The sequence below is a fragment of the Choristoneura fumiferana genome, chromosome Z (assembly GCF_025370935.1).
Source record: "Choristoneura fumiferana chromosome Z, NRCan_CFum_1, whole genome shotgun sequence".
In the NCBI taxonomy this organism is placed as follows: Eukaryota; Metazoa; Arthropoda; class Insecta; order Lepidoptera; family Tortricidae; genus Choristoneura; species Choristoneura fumiferana.
This window is the reverse complement of record NC_133472.1, coordinates 27,334,762-27,354,821: the sequence shown is the minus strand read 5'-3', so window position 1 is coordinate 27,354,821 and position 20,060 is coordinate 27,334,762. Positions and strand designations below refer to the sequence as shown.

Below are 20,060 nucleotides of genomic sequence, written 5' to 3'. Positions count from 1 at the left end.
CAAACTTTATCTAAACTAAAGCTCGCGGAGTTTGAAATACTTAGTTTAATACAATAAAACAGTAAGAATGTGGCTTCAGCGCTCTCAGGTACCGATGCCATTATAATGTAAAAATTGTGTGATTTACAAAGTTTCTTATTAGGTATCCGAGATCGCAAGTTTGTAGTACTTACCTGCAGCAGTTATCAATACAGTATTTGAAATACTTTGATTTAAAAATTGTAAAGCGAAAGTCTTATAGACTTAAATAATATTAAGTTATAGCCATGCGAATATAGGATTATGTTCTTTTCTGTTTATTTATTATCTTTGTTGTATTAGCTGCTGCGATTTATATTACAGTCTACTGTGTACTCTGGGTTTTTGAATGATACTAATAAGATATTATATTAGAATAAGCTTAGCATTTTATTGGTTTCAATAGATAAAATGTTTTAAAATTATTATATGATTGCTCATGCACACACACCAGAATTATTAATAACAATATTATGTTCCACATGTTAACTATGTCTTTTAGTTAAATTTATGTAATTTTTTTTAACTAATATCGTACAAAATGTATTTACAGGTTGCCTTCATCTACTGTGTATAAGAGATGATTTTGCTGAAATAGACGATAGCACTCAGTATGGCCACCAGAATCCAAGTGCCTGAGCTAACATGTATGATACCAGAAAATTATAAAAAATACTTTCGTACATTATGTTGGAGTGGCACTAGGTTTGTATTTGTACTAAGATAAGAAATTATAATTATTATTTGAGTAGGTATGTTTCTAAGTTATCCAGAGCAGTCACATTTTAAAAGGGCTATGCATCCCATACAATTAGCATTGCCAGGCATTTGAATAAAGCAAGACGCAGTGAGGCTTTTTGGGGCCTTTTTGCCAAATTTCTGGTTAAACTGGGTGGTCTATCCAGAGTTTTGGTGTCGAGACCTGGCCACCAAACATTTAAGTACTAGCTTTTACCCGCAACTTCGTCTGCCTTTACTTTAGTTATAAGGGCATAAGTTTTTATTAACCCCCATTATAATTGTGACATTTGTATCTGTGTGCATAGCGAAGTACTGCCGTAAACGATAGATAACAGTTTACTAAAGTACTTCGCTATAAACAACATTTTTTACCAGTTTTGAAGCTAGTTTATGAACAGTTTTATACAAAGCACAAGAGTAAATTAATTATCTCGTGTGCTTCTGGCGAGAACCGAATCTTACTCTAGAATCCGAAGTATATATTAGAAATGGCACTGTACATAATATTTTGTAAATTAGGTAAAGATAAATAAGAACGGATAATCACACAAAAATTACACTTATATTAATATTATTGATTTTAGTATGCACAACCTGATGAGTAATTTTTAAGTTAGGTACCTACTGCATAATTATTTGCAAATTTATTTCACACATCATTTTAAATATCAATTTAATTTGCACATTTTAGTTGTACATTTTGTATGAAAAACGCCCACCCCTATTGAAGTCGCCAACACCATATGGATGTTTTTAAATTGAGACCAGCCATATTTTTTGTCTAGAAATAAGGAAGTCTCATAGAAACTCCCCCCCCTAATAAGTCGATAAGCTACTTGTTCTTTCTTTATCTTTGCCTACGGAGATCATTTTTATTTTTAATCAGGAACCTATAAGTATACCAATTTTCATAAAGTCCAGAAATGAGAACCATACAAACTTTACCCCCATAATACCCCTTTAGGGGTTATTTTGTCCATTTCACCTACACAGATAATTTTTCATTGTAATCGAGAACTTATATACCTATTTTCATACTTCTAAGACCAGAAATGGGAAAATTTCCATACAAACTTTACACCCCCTATTTTACCCCTTTAGGGGAGCTTTTTATCCATTTCACTTACACAGATATTTTTTTATTGTAACCGACAACTTATACACCTATTTTCATACTTTTAAGTCCAGAAATGAGAAAATTTCCACACAAACTTTACCCCCCATTTTATCCCATTAGGGGGAACTTTATTAATTTCACCTAGATAGATAATTTTGAATTGTAATCGAGAACATAAACACCTATTTTCATTCTTCTAAGTCCAGAAATGAGAAAATTTCCACACAAACTTTACCCCCCATTTTACCCCATTAGGGGCATTTTATAAATTTCACCTAGATAGATAATTTTGAATTGTAATCGAGAACATATACACCTATTTTCATTCTTCTAAGTCCAGATATGAGAAAATTCCATATAAACTTCACCCCCTATTTCACCCCCTTAGGGGATGAATTTCTAAAAATCCTTTCTTAGTGCTCATTTACATCATAAAAAGAACCCCTGTACCAAATTCCAAGTTTCTAGGCCGAGCGGTTTGGGCTGTGCGTTGATCTATAAGTCAGTCAGTCTGTCAGTTTCTTCTTTTATATATATAGATATGTGTTATCAATGGGACATCTTATCTACTTTGAAGTGCTATAGTCATATACTATGATTTAATAACACAAATTTTTGTTAATTAATTAGACAGTGGCAGGACTGACATAAGATTGCTATATTTATTATTTAATCTTTCAGGAAGTCTGAGAAGAAAGGACAAAAAAAATTTGGCAAGAAGGAAAAACTACGAAGACTGAAAGCTGCCAATGCTCTTGCGGTCTGCTTTGCCCCAGCACTCTTGGGCAACCCTTCCCAATTTGCAGTATTTGCCACTGTTCGAAGGTCTGTGCTCACCCGGTGGAAAAATCTTCATGGATTGGTATCAGAGTTCTCTGATGACAGTGACAATGATGACCTTTCTTCACAAGCTCCCATGGCTAAGCTTCCAAAGGTATATATTTAAATATTCAAAATTTTCAGAGTAAGTGGCAGAGGTAAATAAATTATAAAATATAAATATCATGGGACATTATTCACACCAATTGACCTAATTCCAAACTAAGCAAAGCTTGTACTATGGATACTAAGCAATGGATAAACATACGTAACGTATATAAATACATACTAAACATCCAAGACTCAATAACAAACATTCATATTATTCATACAAATATATGCCTTGGCCGGGGATCAAACCCGGAACCTCAAGCTTCATAGTCAGGTTCTCTAACCACTTGGCTACCCGTCGACGCGCGCGAGGTGCGATGCCGAGGTGCGCTAATGCTGTTAAATAAGATAAAACAATAACTTGTTTAGTAATATTTTCATTTTCTCAAACATATTACCTAAATAAAATATTTCATTGATAGTTATACGTAATTTAATTACTAATGCATAATTTTTTTTTTTTATAGATCACTGGTATTGGGTTGCGTACGGTGTTTTCTTTAATATCTCAGGCTCGTTTGACCAATGCCCACTTCTGTGAGCATGCTCTGAAAGCCCTTCTGGATGTTCTTCAAGGCCATGCACCAGAGGAACTGGCACAAGAACCTACAGAGGTATATTACTGTGTTTTAAATTGTTATTGAACATGGAAAATATTTAATTTTAAAAGTTAAAATATGAAAATGACATAAAAATCCCTTTTAGACATTTAAAGAGATACAGTACTGTCTGTGCCCAATCAGTATGTTATTCATATTTAGTAAAAAAATAACATTGAAGGCTTATATATTCAACAGACTTCTTTTATGTACTTTTCATATAATTGAATAATCAGTTTTTTTGTTTTTATTTTTTTTTGCAGATAATATCAAATTTGCACGCAATGTTGGTGGAAGTCGCAAGTGGCACTGGACCTCTAGGTCTGGCTGACACACCAACAGCTCTAACTGCACTAAGCAGTTCCTGTCTTATAGCCTTATCTGTTGCTAGAGGCGAATCAGAGCTAATACTGAATGCTGTAGCGTCACTCATAATGTCTGCGCCTGTACTATCTGAGCAATACCTTCAGGTATTTCATTAATGAAAAGAATAGCAATTAATATATAGTGTGCTGTACTGCATTTTTTAGTTTGTAATGCCATTTTTATTTGCAGGTGCCGGCGAACCTAACAACTCTTCAACGCAGTGTTCAATCTATAATTCTAGGTCCTCCGTCCCGTAACCAGTGGTTGAACTCTGGCGTCCCGCATCAGTCTCTCGTGACTAGTTTCCCCGTAGACCTCCCGCCACAGCTGATGACGGGCGCCGGAGAGTTAGTAGTCCGTGCTCTCGTCTCCGACGGCTGCTTCCTTTACGTCTTTACTTCCAAAGGCCTCCTGAAAATTGGCTCAGGCTACGGCAGTTCTATTAGGCAACATGTTTATTTGTACAAACCAGACTTCTTTGCTAGTGATAGACACGGCTGGCTAGGTTACTGTAAAGTAAGTTACTCCAATATTTACTAACTTTTTAAAATATATATTTACAAAAGCCGACAACGGCCGACGGTTTACCTGATGTTATGTAATTAGAATTACCGCCGCCCTTGAACGCCTACAGTATCAAGGAACTGCTGGTGCGTTGCTGGCCTCAACTTAGCATAATTTTTGATTTGTACCTTACCATAATTTTGTAATAGAATCATGTCTGAATTAATAAAATAGTATCAAGTAATGAGACCACCTTGCCTGTTTTACAGAATAAGCTTTATGTAAGAATTGGAAGGAAAAAGACTGAAGTTTATGAAATTGATAAAGAGACGTTTGAAGTTAAAAATGTGATAAGATTGGAGCCTGGTCAACCTGCTCCCGTCGAACCTAAATCGGCTGTCTTTACTGACGGCAACCAACTTGGATTAATTCTATTAACAAATTTTGTGAGTACTTTTAGCTACTTAAAGGTGCGACCAAACCGCTGCTTAAAAAACGGTGACGGCACGGAATCGCAGTGACGCACCGTATGCGCATCATTTTTATCGCATGCTCTCCACACCGCTGCTTAAAATACGGAATCGCAGTGACGTGCCGTAAACGTCAGGTCTTTACCGAACAAAAGTGGTGACGTTTACGGCAATTCACTGCGATTCCGCACCGTTTGCGTATTAAGCAGCGGTGTAGAAAGCATGCAAAAAACGGTGCGCATACGATGCGTCACTGCGATTCCGTACCGTCGCCGTTTTTTAAGCAGCGGTTTGGTCGCACATTTACTCGGTTATTGTTATAATATAATATTATGTTTTGTGTATATTGTAACAATGTAATAGACTCTCACGTGAAAGAGTAGAAATTACTTGACACGTTAATGTCGTATTATTGACCCAAAATGTTGTAGAAATATATTCAATGAAAGAGAGAACTGTTTCTACTCTTTTTTGCGGGAATCTAAACGTAAAGCAGATTAATATGTTACATTCAATTACATTTTATTGTTAACAGGATAGCCTAACGATCCGAATGTACGACGTCAACTCGCCATCGGAACACCCTGAGGGTACAACTCCTACAATCTTGACTTCTCGTAAAGAACTTAATGTCCATCTCTTAAGAAGACGGACGCTAGCATTGGGACGAGCCCCTTTTGAAGATGGTTTGTCTAGGCGAACCTTTGAATTAGACGCTCCGGTTGCCATGCAACTGAATGACGACGACGAAGACCCGCTGTCGGGAATCTGTACCGGACAGGATTTTGGACTGCTCACTACTAATTCAGGAAAGGTCCGTTAATAGTTAATTTTAATTACAAGTCAATAGAAGACCTTTTATTAGAAGTTGTCTAATAAAGCTTTATCTGTAGTATGGTCAGAAAAATTTAAGTTCTAACAAAAAGTTTCTTCCTGTTTCGTACCGTAACCGACCATTACGCTTAATATGAGGCTATTTGCACACGCTTAGGGTATTTTCGTCGCAACCATCATACAATAAAAATAAAATAATGACGTGTTTGATACGCCCTCACATGTTCAACAATTGTCTAAGTTTTTGTGGTGACGGCGATAGTAAGTTTAATGTGACATTTTTCTACTAGGCTATTTACATGTTCATATAGGTAGGAATGCCATGCGTAGCGTATACAATCTCTCTCGCAAATTTTTCTGTGAATTTTTGAATTATTCAAATGATATAATAACTCCTTTGCCATCGTTATGGGCTTATTGAAGTGAAATGAGTCAATTACTCATTGTTTCAGGTATACTACACTGGGAAGAGTACTAGCTTAGGCTATAAAGCTGCTTCCCCGCATGTAGGACGGTGGACATTAATGAAAGAAACTTTGTTTTCAAGAAACGACGCTCCTAACGTCAAAAAGTGTAAAGTGGTCCAGGTTCGTTTTTGCATTATTTGGCTTATGAATTTAAAAAAAAAACTATCCTACCGTAATGCTTTTTTGGTGAAAGTGAACGAGTGCTATAATATCCATTCTCATATTTATAAATGCGAAAGTTTGTGAATATTGTACTTTTTATGTCTGTATTTTCATATGGATAGGAATAAAAATCACAAAATTTTAACCACTAGGCTTTGAGCTTAAAATAGAGAGATTAAATTTGGAGCCGGGGTTTTATATTTAGCGTTAATGAAATGTTTTGGGATTGCAATGGGAATTCACAAAAATCCCGGAATTTCAAATCAACTGCCAGGTATAATGTGTTACGCGTGAAAAGTCGCGGTTAAAGACTAGCGTTGTTTAATTCATAAAAAAACACAGTTCGTAATTTTAAAAAGTTTACCCTCTTTATGCTAAACGATAGAAGCAGATGCGATAAAATCTGTGTATCGCGTCTGTATTCAGACGCGTAAGAAGGACGGATAAAAATAGTAAAATTTGAAAACATAATTGCTTTAAAATTTTACTATTCTTATTTTCATACACTAACATAATGTTCTCTGTTAAGGTCGCGGTGGGTCACGAAGGTGTGCATGCGATTCTAGTCCTAGATAACGGCACAGCTCTTTTCACGGGCGTCGCGCGGCGTGGCGAGGACGGCGACGCCGGTAAACATCGAAGGACGCCGAAACCCACTAGACCCAAAAAAATATTCAAGGTCCGTAGATATCAAAAATAGTACATTGTGTCTCAAGGGCGGTAAATAAGGAATTACGAACGAGAGTCTATTAGAAGCCCGAAGTCGAAGAAGAAGATGAGTCGATGTTCGTAATTCTAGTACCGCCCGTGAGACGTATGTGGGTCAATCAACTTTTTTACCGACACTAATCTGTCCGCGACATTTTTCAAACAATTGCAGATTTTTGTACATGAATACATGCCATCCTACGTAAGTTCAACCTATTAAACCGTGAAATATCTTGTTGGAAGTACGATTTTTTGGTAACGCCAGAGACAATTTTGGTAACGCAGGAGACGGCCAAAGTGTTGGTAAAATAGTTGATTGGCCCATGTACAGTCACCACACGCGATTGTTGAGCCACTTGCCACTGTTCGTAATTTTGCCGTGTAATGCTAATCGGGTTTAGTCGGTTATACTCGTATATTCAGACATGGCATGATAAGTCACACGACTTCGAATAATAGAAGGAAAAATATATTTGTATCTTGATGATTCGCGCTGTCATCGTTCATCCACCATTACCTCTCATATTTCGTTTTCTAGAATTTTTTACCGTACAACGGCAATACCTACTAGACACTGGCAAAATTGTCCTCCAATGGACAGAGCCATATTTTTCTAAAAAATCTAATCTAATCATCTAATATTTGTATCTTTGTCATTGTGTTTGACAAGCGTGAAGAGTCATTTGTCAGTTAGAATCACTGAATCACTTGATAGGTAAAGTACTATTCAATGGAAAAAATCAATTGTGTAAACAAAGCATTTTTTCACGACTACTCCGTAGTTACTTACATTTGAACGCCAATCCCGATCATATTCACATCTCAATGAGCTCACCACTGTTTTAACAATCATTTTATCATGAAATAATCGTGTAAATATGTTTATTTTATAGAATTAATTGGAAGACGAAAATCCGTTATATTTGTCAAATTGACATGGTAATTTTTTCCTCACCGAAGTTGGTCTATGGTCGGTCTAGTCTCTGGAAATTTAGTGCTGTACCAACAAAATTAATTATTTGACTGAACCAACCTTACCTACCGATAATTATGGCTGGCTCTGCAAATTAATTTATTCGTAGATATTAATTATTTGTGTTAAGTTACACTATTTAATGAAGGTTTATAAAGGTTTCTAATCCTATCCTACTATCCTACTAATCCTACTAATATTATAAATGTGAAAGTTTGTGAGTGAGTGAGTGAATATGTTTGTTACTTCTTCACGCTGAAACGGCTGGACGGATTTGGATGAAATTTGGCGAAAAGTTAGATAACCTGGATTACAACATAGGATACTTTTTATCCCGATATTCCCATGGGATAGGGATAAAATCTTGAAATAACAACCGCTCAGCTTTGTCATGAAAATTGGTACGTAGATAGTTTGACATCTGGAATAAAACATAGCCTACTTTTTATTTCGATATTCCCACGAGATAGGGATAAAATTTCGAACTAATAACCACTGGGCTTAGAGTCATGAAATTTTACCATGATTGTTTTTAATGTAATGTCAATGAAAACAACGATTTAATTTTCGGAATTCCCACGGCAATTTTTAAAAATCCCGGTATTTCAGCTGCTGGACCTAATGATTTACGTGTGCGAAGCCGTGGTAAACACTAGTTGGACGATAAAAGAGTAATATAGTAGAAATTATGTAGATTTCTATTTACTAGTATCATATTTACTGTGGAGTCCATTGTTGGACCAAAAATCATTTTGAATCACTTCCCTGTGTCTACTCGCATTTCCCTGTCTTATGTAAATTTAAAAATGCCTCTTCTAAATTATATCGAAAATACAAACTGAGACATGGATGCACAGAAAAACCAGAAAAAGAGACCAGCGCTGGGAATCGAACCTAGGTCCTCAGCAATCCGTACTGCGTACTATACCCCTACACCACCGTTGGACAGGAGTCAAGATACAAATTTCTCCTATGCACACATATCTCAGGTTGCTTTTTCTATTACGCTACTTAAGCAGCAAAAACTCTAAATTAATCCATATTTTAACTGACCCTTTCAATTCTAAAAATACTCCATCATAAACCTTGGGGAAAATATACGTCAAAAAATATAAGTGGATATACATGTTCACCATTTTAAAAATTCTACCCTTAAAGGGGTATAAATGGGAGTGTAAGTTTGTATGGAAAAAACGTTAGGTATATATATTTGAAGATATACCTAATTCTAAAACTTTGTGAAAATGCTATTAAACATTTTAAGTTAAAAGGGACATGGAAACATTGTGAATGACTCTTGAACAGGACTAAGAGAATACGTGATTCGCCATTTTTAAAAATTAAACTTAGGGAAAACATTAAATAATGAAATATGAGTAAATTCAAAATAATTATTTACTGCTGATTGAAGTATCTTAAAGAGCTTTCACATCACTAGATCCAACGTCAGTCAGTCAGTCAGCCAGTCGTCAGTCAAGTGTCAATGTCAGTCACCACATTTGTTTACACAATTGATTTTTTCCATTGAATAGTACCATAATTGGCTATTGGATTTTGGAGAGCCGGAACCGGAACTAGCAACCTGACAGCAGAGTACACCCAAAGTCAACCAATTGGAGGTCTAGCTACGGTAACCTAGCGACAATAGGGTTGTTAACGCCATTCAGAAATAATTCGTAGGCACGACTCCAGTAAAAAAACGCTTTATTTTAGCCCTGAAAACCAGATTAATTTTCGATTTACTGTAAAAATTAGATTTTTTGTTGCTTTAAAACAAATAAATAGTTAGTCGATTAAGTTGGCGAACAAATTTGCCATTAAACTCTATGGGAGAATTGTGTTTTGGCACAGCTCATAAAAAGTACGTCAGTTGATTGGTGGTGTCAACATCCCAATTGATTTAGCGTAGCGATAGTAACGCTAGCGTACGGATAAATTATGATTGGTCATTTCGACTTCGTAAAAACTCGGAACCCACGATTTAATCCGAACTCTATTTATGTCTATGGTCATCGAATCGCCGATTTTCCGCCATATTGCATTAGTTATATTACAATCTTTGTTACCATCGGCTTGGTTACTCAGCATTCGGATGAAGTCGGGAATGACAAGAGATTAAGAGCCAAAACCTCTTCCTATATTGATTTATTTTCAAGGTCTACTTGAATTGATTACTCGACTATTAAGCATGTTCATAAAACAAAAATATATCATGACTGTTTATTTATTTTATTTTTAAATATAACAGTGCAAAAAAATACACATTATTTAAGAAAACTTAACTCGTGTGGGTAAAGCTAATAGCTGGTATATGCCCATGGTTGTCTATTACAGATTGGAGACGCGAAGGCATAGACTCGACCAACTGAGTACAATGACCACTTCCTCGCAAGTCTTCCCATACTTCTTGACAATGACTTTCAACGGCCTCTCTCGTTCGCTCATTCCGGTTTTCCCATCTCTGAACCATTAAACCCCACAGGTTCTCTATGGGGTTAAGATCCGCGGATTTAGCAGGCCAAGGTATAACCGTAATTTCGTTTCGATGTTGATGGAACCAGTCATTCACAATTCTGGCTTTATGTATCGTGCAGTTGTCGTGTACGAAGTTAAAATTTGGTACTTTCTTCCTCTGTATAAACTGTCCTTACCGTGGGCAGCATGCTTTCGTCTAATACACTGACGTAAATTGAGCATTAGTTCTGGGAGGTAATGGGACCAGCTCGCCTACACCAGCAGAGCTCATCCAGCCCCATAAATTGCACTGATACGACCTGACTCCCGGTTTGGTATCACATGATTTCCATATATCGTGTATTGTCATACCGCCAGAGATGCAAACGGCCGTGGTCACTAGATTTAAAGGATTTTTCATCACAACAATATTGTATTACTCCAATCAAAATTTCGGTATTGACGAGCAAAATTTAATCGTGCGGCTTTGTGAGCTTCTGTCAAAGCAATCTTATATGCGGGACGTATATGGTGCAAATTCATCGAATGTAGATATTTCCGGATGGTATTGGGGTGCAAATTGAAACGGTCTGCGAAATAATTGGTGGATATAAAGCCATTATTTTCGTAGTTCTGTCGCATCTCATCGCGTTGCTCAGCCGAGAGTATCGAAATACCACGGTTGCCTTCACGGTGATCATTTATAGCTCCTTCTTCAGCATACCTATTCACCCACAAACTGACAGTATTTCGCTGCACATTTAAAGTTCTTGCTATTGCACGTATGCTTAAGCCTTGCTGTGCAAAATTACAATTTGATGTCTGGTTTCGTTGCTAATCGAAGGTGGCATCGCGGAAGGCTTGTTCAAATTGGCAATTTACATGTAATTTACATTGACAATCCTATTGTCAATTATATTTTTTTTTTCAAAGTTTGATTTTCAGTACGGAAATATGAATATTTAATTAACTTTTCCTTGTAAGTAAACCTTGAACTCGTAATATAGTAATAGTCGCATTTCTCCTTACCTTATATTTATATCTTTATAATTTCAAGTTTTTTATTTACTTGATTATATTTACTTGATTAGATTATATTTCATGCAATTTAACTGTTGGCTAACCGGAAGACCAAGCCTGCCAACCTGACAATAGAGTAATTACACCCAAAGCTAACCAATAAGAGGTCAAGAAACAGTAACCTAGCGACAATTGTTATAACGTAACTATAGCAGCGGAAAAATCATGATTGGTCATACGACATCGGGAAAAACTCGTAATCCACGACTATGTCCGAACGTTGTTTAGGAGTCTAATTTTAATAAATTACCGATGTTCTGTCAGATTATTTTTGACAGCCGATTTGATGGAAATACCGAATGACAAAGATAGAAACACATATTTTTCTCATCCTTTTACACGAACAATAGACATGTCATCATTCGTTATCAGTCGTTCACGACGATGCCACACGAGTATGCCCGATTTGCATTACACCGCTAAATTATGCATAGTGGCAAGTGGCTCAACAATCGCGTGTGGTGACTGTACAATGTTTTTCATCACATTTGCGAGTACAATTGTATATTTGTAAAATAAAAACTAATATTTTTTCAAAAATGGCCGATACCGCTGACTACGCTCTTGGAAGAGCCAGCTCAAAGCCGCCCCCCCCCCCCCCCCCCGCATGACGCGCCGCGCACTGCAGGCGCTGCAGCACACCATGCAGTAACAAGACTCATTTACCAACCTTGGGCTTCATGACAGCAAAATTAGTACGGGCAATGACTCATTTACCGTCCACGGGATTCATGACAAGCACATTAAGGTCGAGGGTTTTATTAGGGGGGTTGCAACCAAGGTGGCCTGCATGTGACGACACTGTTTACGAGCAAGTGTGATGAAAATAATGTGACTGCAGCTGAAACTTTATCTTTGTTATATTAACGTGATAGTATGGCACAGGCGGAGGGGCACTTCATCGTGTACGCCGCGTGTAACTACGGTTCTACAGCTCTAGTCACGAGGCAGGGTCTTCTATTGATGTTCGGCAAAGACACACAGCAATGCGATTCTACTGGGCTCGTCACAGGATTGAGACATGAGAGGGTTCTCCAGGTACACCAGCAAAGCGTCACTTGACTTCAATTTTTATAAGCTTTCTTTTGTCTCTTTGTTTTCGGCTGTTAGTCTGAGTATGCAACCATAAATAAAGGGTACTGACACAATATTCGATCAACAGGTCGCCCTTGGAAAAGCACACGCTGTCGTGTTAACTAACTTTGGTCAAGTTTACACATTTGGGATTAACAACAAAGGCCAGTGCGGTAGGGAATTTGGATATACTAAAGAGAGTAAGTATAATGGCCTGTGATACCATTTGTGAGGAGTTCCTTATACATACTATTTTATATAACAAATAAGTTTAAAAAAAAGTTTTTCTAATTGTATTCGTCTCACCCATCACTCCAATCCTCTAGCTCCACGATCGCTCCAAAATGCCAGTGTGGTTAAAACATTAAAACGTAACCACATTATTTAAGTAATCCAAGAGGCACTGGCGTCTAAATTTACGTACCGCCATTCTTTATACATCGCCATTCTTCGTAGACCATGTGTAGACGTATATAGATGATTTCAATTATTATTTCAGAATCGTTTTCGACACGTCATCAGGTTAGCAAGGAGCCTCCTTTATGCCTAACGCATACTTGGACTACCGACTACTGCCGCGTGTGCCCGCTTTGCCGTGAATGCACAGGATTTTCGAGCGCTTGTCATTGCGCGCGGCTCCCTAATAGAGTTCCTGGCGAGTAAGTATCAATCATCATGTGTGATGCATATTAGCATATTAGTAGAAAAGCCCACGAGGGTATTTTGCGGTTTATTCGAGCGTAAAGGAAGGAAGTTGGCAGATGAATACTTTTGGTATCAGAAACACGTTCGGGAATCCAAACTACAGTATCTGACAAACTTAAATATTTCCATGTATTTTTTTTCGCTGAAAATCCTTAGACATACCGGAAAACATAACTTTTTTACTTCCTATCAACTAATCTACTAAGCCTAATAGGTCCCCACGACGCTCTAGTAAATCCTCATTTAGCATCATGGGCTGACCTACTATATTAAATGTTTTATTCTGGATGAAAATTATATTTAGTTTTCGTTCGCAGGAAATGCGGGTGCGGCGAAGGCGACAGCGGCTGCAGTTCTTGCGGCGTGTGCCGTCGATGCGCGGACGCGTTCAAAGGCGTTTGCGCCGATCGCGATCGTCCTGCAGCCGACTGCGACGATGACGGCGATACTTCTACTAGATCTGATACAAAAAGTGGTGGGTACGATTATTCAAACGCACACTACGTTTTGTGTTATGGATGCAAGAAGTTTGTTGTGCACGATCGTTACTTTAACTTCGACTTTAACAAAAGTTCCATTACTTGGCATGGCAGCGAACGATTGGGTAAATTGGCGTACTTTTATGAGCTACCTACTAAGACGCGCTTCTCCCAAATAGTGTTGTGTTGACACTTAATTACCTACTCAATTTACTAACTATTTATTTGTTTTGATTGTTTTATGTTGATTGTTATTAATACTTACTAACTTTGTGATAAATCAAATCACGATCTACATTCCGTAGAAAATATACCTAATGTATGTATTAAACCGTGAATCATTAAAACTTGTTCTAAAGGAACTGCCAAATTTACACATAACTGAGAGTTGATCTGGTTTGGGGACAAAACTTAGTGTTATTTTATTAAAGTTGCATCAGCCAGCCTATTGGTTATTATAAACTTGCAATGACTTATAGATAAAGACAACGGTCGTTATGGCAACTACGAGGGCCATACGACGGCGCCGGAGGGCGACCGCGACGCTAGCCTCAAAGTGAGCTGCCTGCCGCCGGCGCGCGTGACCGTGCCCGGCGGGCACCGCGTCGTAGCCGTCGCCTGCGGCCTCCATCACTCCGTGCTTCTCACTGAACACGGTATTTGCTAAAAACTGAAAATAAAAGAGCGAAAACTAAATGCTGTATCGTCTGTGTTGTTATAATTCATTATATGTTTATTGTCTACGCGTGTAGATAGTCTAGTGGAATAATTCTTAGGTAATTATGTCGTATTATGAGGGCATCACCTTCTTCATAATTGATTAAGATATGATATGATTAGGCATGGATAGCAGGAAGTTAACGATCTTGATGCTGCTTGGCTTCGAGTAATTCGGATAAGAAATCCAACAGTGCTAGATAAAAATACGTCGTGGTTTATGTAACCACGTACTTTTTCAGTCCAGGCATGGTGTATAAAGCGACCACTTTAATGTACAGAAATATTCCACCTTGTTAAATTTACAGTCTAGTCCAAAAATCAATTGAAGTCGTTAAAAATATTAGTTTTTAAATTAATTCCTCATAGGTAAACAATATATAAAACTATGATCCATTTTGCAGCAGCGTACCTATCTAAATTGGCGGAGCCTAGAAAAGGGTTAAAAGCGCCATTGTTTACATAAATATCCAATTTGTGTAATTTGAACGGTTTTTTAAACGGACGTTGAAAAATGTCTCGTGCGAATTGAGCTTAGGTCATAAAAAAAGTGCAAGCTATTGGCATAGCATTCCGGCCCTAAAATTGTGATTGCGTTTTGATTTGTGACAGGGGAGGTGCTGACATTCGGCTCGAACCAGTACGGGCAGCTGGGCGCGGGCGACGTGTCAGCGCACCAGCGCGTGGTGCGCGTGCGCGTGCCGCGCGCCGCCGCCGTCGCCGCCGGCAGCAACCACACCGCTGTGCTCACGCGCGACGGGGAACTGTACACGTTCGGCAGCTTCCAGGTTAGTGGCACCGCTATATGGCTGCGATGCCATCAGAGATGTGTTCATCAGCGAGGATGCGTTGAGAGGAATGTGTTTGTCGTGCATCAACCAATAGAACCGCTTCATTTACCTAGCCTCGCTCCGCTGAGCTGTTTCTGTTTGAAAAGGTAAAAAATCTGTGGTAAAGATCAATCTCAATTGGCCGTCTTCACAAAATATACCTACTTTTCAACCTCTATATTATGAAAGCTATGAAAAGGTTTCACAAGTAGAATACAGTTACACATAAAAAAGCCAAATGTACTCGTAATATGGCCACCACCACAAAACCTTGTATAATGTAAGCGTCTGTACCTGAAATATAAAACTTGAATTAATCGTAATAAATTTTATTTCATGTACACTCGTATTGGAATTACAGAAAGGTTCTCTGGGTCGTCCGCGGCTCGATGAACCGGCGCGTCCGGAGCGCTGCCCCGTGTGGTACGCGACGCCGGGCCGCGTGCCGCGCCTGGGCCCGCGCCACGCCTGCCGCGCCGTCTGGGTCTGCGCTTCTGGCGACCAGACCTTCGTGCAGGTCTCGCAGGCGCTCATCAAGACCGACACGCTCTTCAGCTCCACCATCACAGCCAATAATAATACTATAAGTAAGTACAGTCCTTTAAACGGCTTGAATTGGGCTCATAGCTATCTTGAAAGTCCTATTTTCTGACCTATTCTAGCTGTCTACGTTTTAGCCACTACGCTAAAAATTACGGTTATTATTGTGTGTCGAGGGAAATTCAACTTTTTTTGTGTATATTGGGGGGAGTAAGATGCATTGCTTTTGTATTTGCTCACCCCCGCTTGGCACGGTTGTTAATGACGAAAACGAGATTTAATCTGCCCTGAAAGCATCCTGTCTCACACCGTCTCACACACACATACTTTTTGTATGATGACACATGATTTTAGTCTTGTGTAAAAATTTCAACATAATTCTTTCATATAAACCTCTTACCAATTACAAACAACAAAAATTACCAAACGACGGCGGCCGTTCTGAAGTGATGCATGGACGTACATTAATGTTAATAAAAAATTTTCATCTAAAAAATGTTTCGCGACATATATTTTTTTGTTTCAGTTATCCTACCTAATAGGCCAGAACACACGTTTAAATGCATAACGATAAACAAAAACGACGGGTCGTGCAACGCGTGGACCGGGCCAGAGCAAGTGGACTTCGTGAACAGCCTCGCTTGCCTCGACCCACTATACGACGTACTCTGGTGCTACCAGCCGCAAATGCGGGTCATGAAGTGCTACAACATACTCGCATTCGACTCCCATAAACTTCAACGCTGTTGCAACAACGACTCGGATCTCTACTCTAACGACGTAGACATCGAATACCCTAACCATGGCAGCATGAAGAGATTAGAAGACTTCAAAAATTTAGAAAATTTTGAAGTGATAAGCAATATTGATGACAAGCCGGTGGACAATGTGGCCCTTACAAATATGTCCGTGTTAAACCAGGAGCTGGCAATTCCTTCTGCACTGGCGTGCTCTGTCACAAGAATACACGCGGCTTTACACTTGTTAGGCTGCTTGGATTCTCTTACTTACGCCCATGACACGAAGTGAGTTGTACCATTAATTTGCGTTATTGTAACCTATTATTTTAAACGTGATCTGATTTATTAACTTACTTTATTCTCCGGCAGGCCATGTGTGGTGGAGTGTAAGAGGGACAGCGAGTCCTCACCCATCGCACCTGTCAAGGATGATTTTCAAACGGTGAATCGCTTCGAAAGCCATGGCGGAGGCTGGGGTTATTCAGGGCACTCCGTCGAAGCGATCCGGTTTATGTGTGACACTGATATCCTTTTAGGTAATTGTTGTAAAACTATATTACCTAATGCCTGTCTAAAATTAATTCAACTCTACTTAAATTCATCACCGAATTCATCCTTTGTCTGGTTGCCACTGTATCAAAGACAACTATTGGATTAAAGCGAGCCATTTTGTTTTGTGTGGCAGGAGGGTTCGGTTTGTTCGGCGGCCGCGGCGACTACACGGCCAAGATCAAGCTGTTCGAGTTGGGCGCGGAGGGCGGCGACCAGGAGGGCGACGGCGAGCTGCTGGCCGAGAGCGACGAGGTCGTGTTCGAGTGCGCGCCGCGCGACCGCTTCCCCGTGCTCTTTGACGCGCCCGTACCACTCGTGGTACGTACTCGTACCATGCAAAACAAATTCTTCACTCTGTCTAGTTCAACCAATACAGAAATTTTCTAATCTGACTTATACTTCTGTTTTTGAGATATGCGGGAACTAATATACATACTTATGAAATTTGGCGCACGTTTTTAGAAGCTGGTATAGACTAACATATCCAAAAACTACATTCCTGACAAGGGGCCATCCATTGAGAGTTTATTAACAGTTTTGATGGGTTTACAGGCTAACAGATGGTATGTCGCTTGGGCTTGCATCAACGGCCCGTCCTCCGACTGCGGTTCGTCGGGTCAAGCCATGGTCATCAATGATGAAATAGGATTCCATTTTAAGACTTCAAAAAAATCAAACAACGGAACAGACGTTAACGCTGGGCAGATTCCGTGCCTCTTGTACAACGTCGTCAGCCTTGACCACACCATGCCCATCAGAAATGTAGATTCAGGAGACCCAGTGATTGTGCTCACTAAAAACATTTCTAGAAAAGTAACGGTGTCGTGCTTCCGATCACTTATAACCCTTCTACAATGGAGCTGGAATACTTTTAAGGAAATAGTTCTCGAAACAAATGGTCAAATTCCCATTAATTATCAGAAATTAACAGTTATGAAGCATCAAAAAAGACTAGTGTATGTAATTCGTGCGTGTTTAAGACTGGTTAAGTCTTACATAAACGAAATATACCCACAGAATAACAGGAAAAGGAATTCCCACGAATACATGTCTTATTTCGACGCCATTGCTGATGTAAGAAATTTGATACAAGCTATAATGGCCGATCCAACTCCTACATGCGCTATGTTGCCGCGAAAGCCTGGGAAGAACAAGGCACATAGAGTATGCTTCGTTCAATTTGCTTTAGAAATGACTAATTCTATATTACAAGAGGCCCATGACACTATTACGGCCTGTTTCCATGCGTTTTTTCCAACACCAAGTTTGAAATGGAATCATTTATGTTCACTACTTTTTCACGTAAAGGTAAAATCAAACAATTGATCACAAAAGATTAAACTATGTTATTTTAATAGTTGAAATTTGAGATTGAATTTATTAAAAATTTTAGGACGGAATGGTGCCTCCAGTGCAAATTCGCGAGTTGACGTCAACTTGTGCAGCGTTATGCGCGTCGCGCAGTCTTCGGGATGTTTTGCAGTACATAGTGCCTGTCACCCAGAGCTGCATTAGTATAGCAGAAACTAGGAGACCGGAGAGCAAAGTAAATTGAACTTTTTTAACATATTAGTGTCAACGGTAGTCTTGGTAGCCTAGTGGTTTGACGTAGACCTCTCAAGCAGTGGGTCGTAGGTTCCAGTTCGGGCTGGCATCTCTGAGTGTCCCGATTTTTCGAAATTACATGAGCTTTACGGTGAAGGAAAATATCGCGATTAAACCTGCACCCGTTTTAGAAGAAATTTAATGGTGTCTGAGAAGTTCCAATCACTGCTGGGTCCGAATGGAAACTACGGCCCATACCCTCTCATTTGGAGAGGAGGCTTGTGGCCTGTGCTCAGCAGCGAGATAAATATAAGCCGAGATTGACAAATGAACAACACTACAGTTTTGTACAAAACGTCGAAATTCATTCTTCGAATCTGTATACAGGTTGTTAAAGAAGTGCCTTCAAAATCAGCGACTGTTCCTCGTTCTTCTCATACGCAAAAACCGCCTCCTGTTCCACCTAGAGCAAATAATAGTAGTGCTCAGAAGGTAATTATACCTACGAGTATACTCGTAATTTCTTGAAGTCACATCTAAGTATTTGCTCAATCAACAATTGCTTTCTGAAATATTAAGATGTTAATTCACGCTACTTTGTTTTTTTTTACATGTAAAATTAACGTTTGGTTTAGCAAGCAGATGATACGCATGTCAAGACAAACCACACGGAGTGGCATCTGCTAGACGTGGTGCCGCGACTTCTCGATATCGTGACGATTCCCATCAAGCAGCAGATGATGACTCGTCAATGCGGCCAGCCCCACGATCACGGCGAGATCAAACAGCACGAGCGACTGTCAGATTTCTGCTGCAAACTCGCTGCTCGGATTATCGCAGAGTTGTCTCATAGTGCTACGAACATCAGGGTGAGTTCCAAAAAATATGTACGACTTTGCAATATTGTACCATTATTAGAATGTAACGAATTAAAGTTCCTTCGTACACAAAGCTACGCAGATCCAGATATACACGACAATTTTAGTTTGTAAGCAACAGGTTTGGCTTGCATTGTGTACGAAGGGCTTAAGAGATTGTTCGATATGGCACAGGAGGACTTAGACACCAACACCGTAAAGAACCTCTCCACTCCGTCCCGGTTCATGCGCGTGAACCAATCACGCGCGTGGAACACGGGCAACGGCAGCCCTGACGCGATCTGTTTCACCGTCGACCGGCCCGGCGTCGTCCTGGTCGGTGTCGGGGTCTTCGGCGGCGTAGGCAACTATGAGTACTCGATAGAGCTGCTGCACGACGTACGGGTAAGGTTGACTGTGACATGACTAGACCCAGTTATAAACTAGTGTATACGTAGAGTCATTCACGGTAACGTGTGCCGTGGTTCTTATTATAGTGTCATTAATGACTAATTTTGACAAAATCACGCGTCTTCGTGCATGGCACTAGGTATAACGTTGTAATTGTTGTTTTGTTCTCTTGAAGCCAAACACAAAA

General features: G+C 39.3%; 1 protein-coding gene across 1 annotated transcript in view; it reads left to right on the top strand.

Annotated features, from left to right (window-relative positions):
* The window catches only part of hiw (MYC binding protein highwire), a 104,236-nt gene continuing 84,176 nt past the window's right edge, over positions 1-20,060 (top strand). The window contains exons 1-25 of the mRNA XM_074095223.1: positions 1-88; positions 572-723; positions 2,558-2,810; positions 3,274-3,420; positions 3,669-3,875; positions 3,961-4,287; positions 4,545-4,721; positions 5,281-5,559; positions 6,032-6,166; positions 6,738-6,887; positions 12,309-12,461; positions 12,586-12,697; positions 12,997-13,156; positions 13,520-13,677; positions 14,161-14,337; positions 15,011-15,186; positions 15,590-15,815; positions 16,295-16,793; positions 16,878-17,044; positions 17,194-17,378; positions 17,613-18,368; positions 18,454-18,606; positions 18,993-19,097; positions 19,241-19,474; positions 19,658-19,867. Coding sequence (XP_073951324.1) covers positions 632-723; positions 2,558-2,810; positions 3,274-3,420; positions 3,669-3,875; positions 3,961-4,287; positions 4,545-4,721; positions 5,281-5,559; positions 6,032-6,166; positions 6,738-6,887; positions 12,309-12,461; positions 12,586-12,697; positions 12,997-13,156; positions 13,520-13,677; positions 14,161-14,337; positions 15,011-15,186; positions 15,590-15,815; positions 16,295-16,793; positions 16,878-17,044; positions 17,194-17,378; positions 17,613-18,368; positions 18,454-18,606; positions 18,993-19,097; positions 19,241-19,474; positions 19,658-19,867 — 5,238 coding nt within the window. The 5' untranslated portion in view covers positions 1-88; positions 572-631. The remainder of the gene's footprint in view (positions 89-571; positions 724-2,557; positions 2,811-3,273; positions 3,421-3,668; positions 3,876-3,960; positions 4,288-4,544; positions 4,722-5,280; positions 5,560-6,031; positions 6,167-6,737; positions 6,888-12,308; positions 12,462-12,585; positions 12,698-12,996; positions 13,157-13,519; positions 13,678-14,160; positions 14,338-15,010; positions 15,187-15,589; positions 15,816-16,294; positions 16,794-16,877; positions 17,045-17,193; positions 17,379-17,612; positions 18,369-18,453; positions 18,607-18,992; positions 19,098-19,240; positions 19,475-19,657; positions 19,868-20,060) is intronic.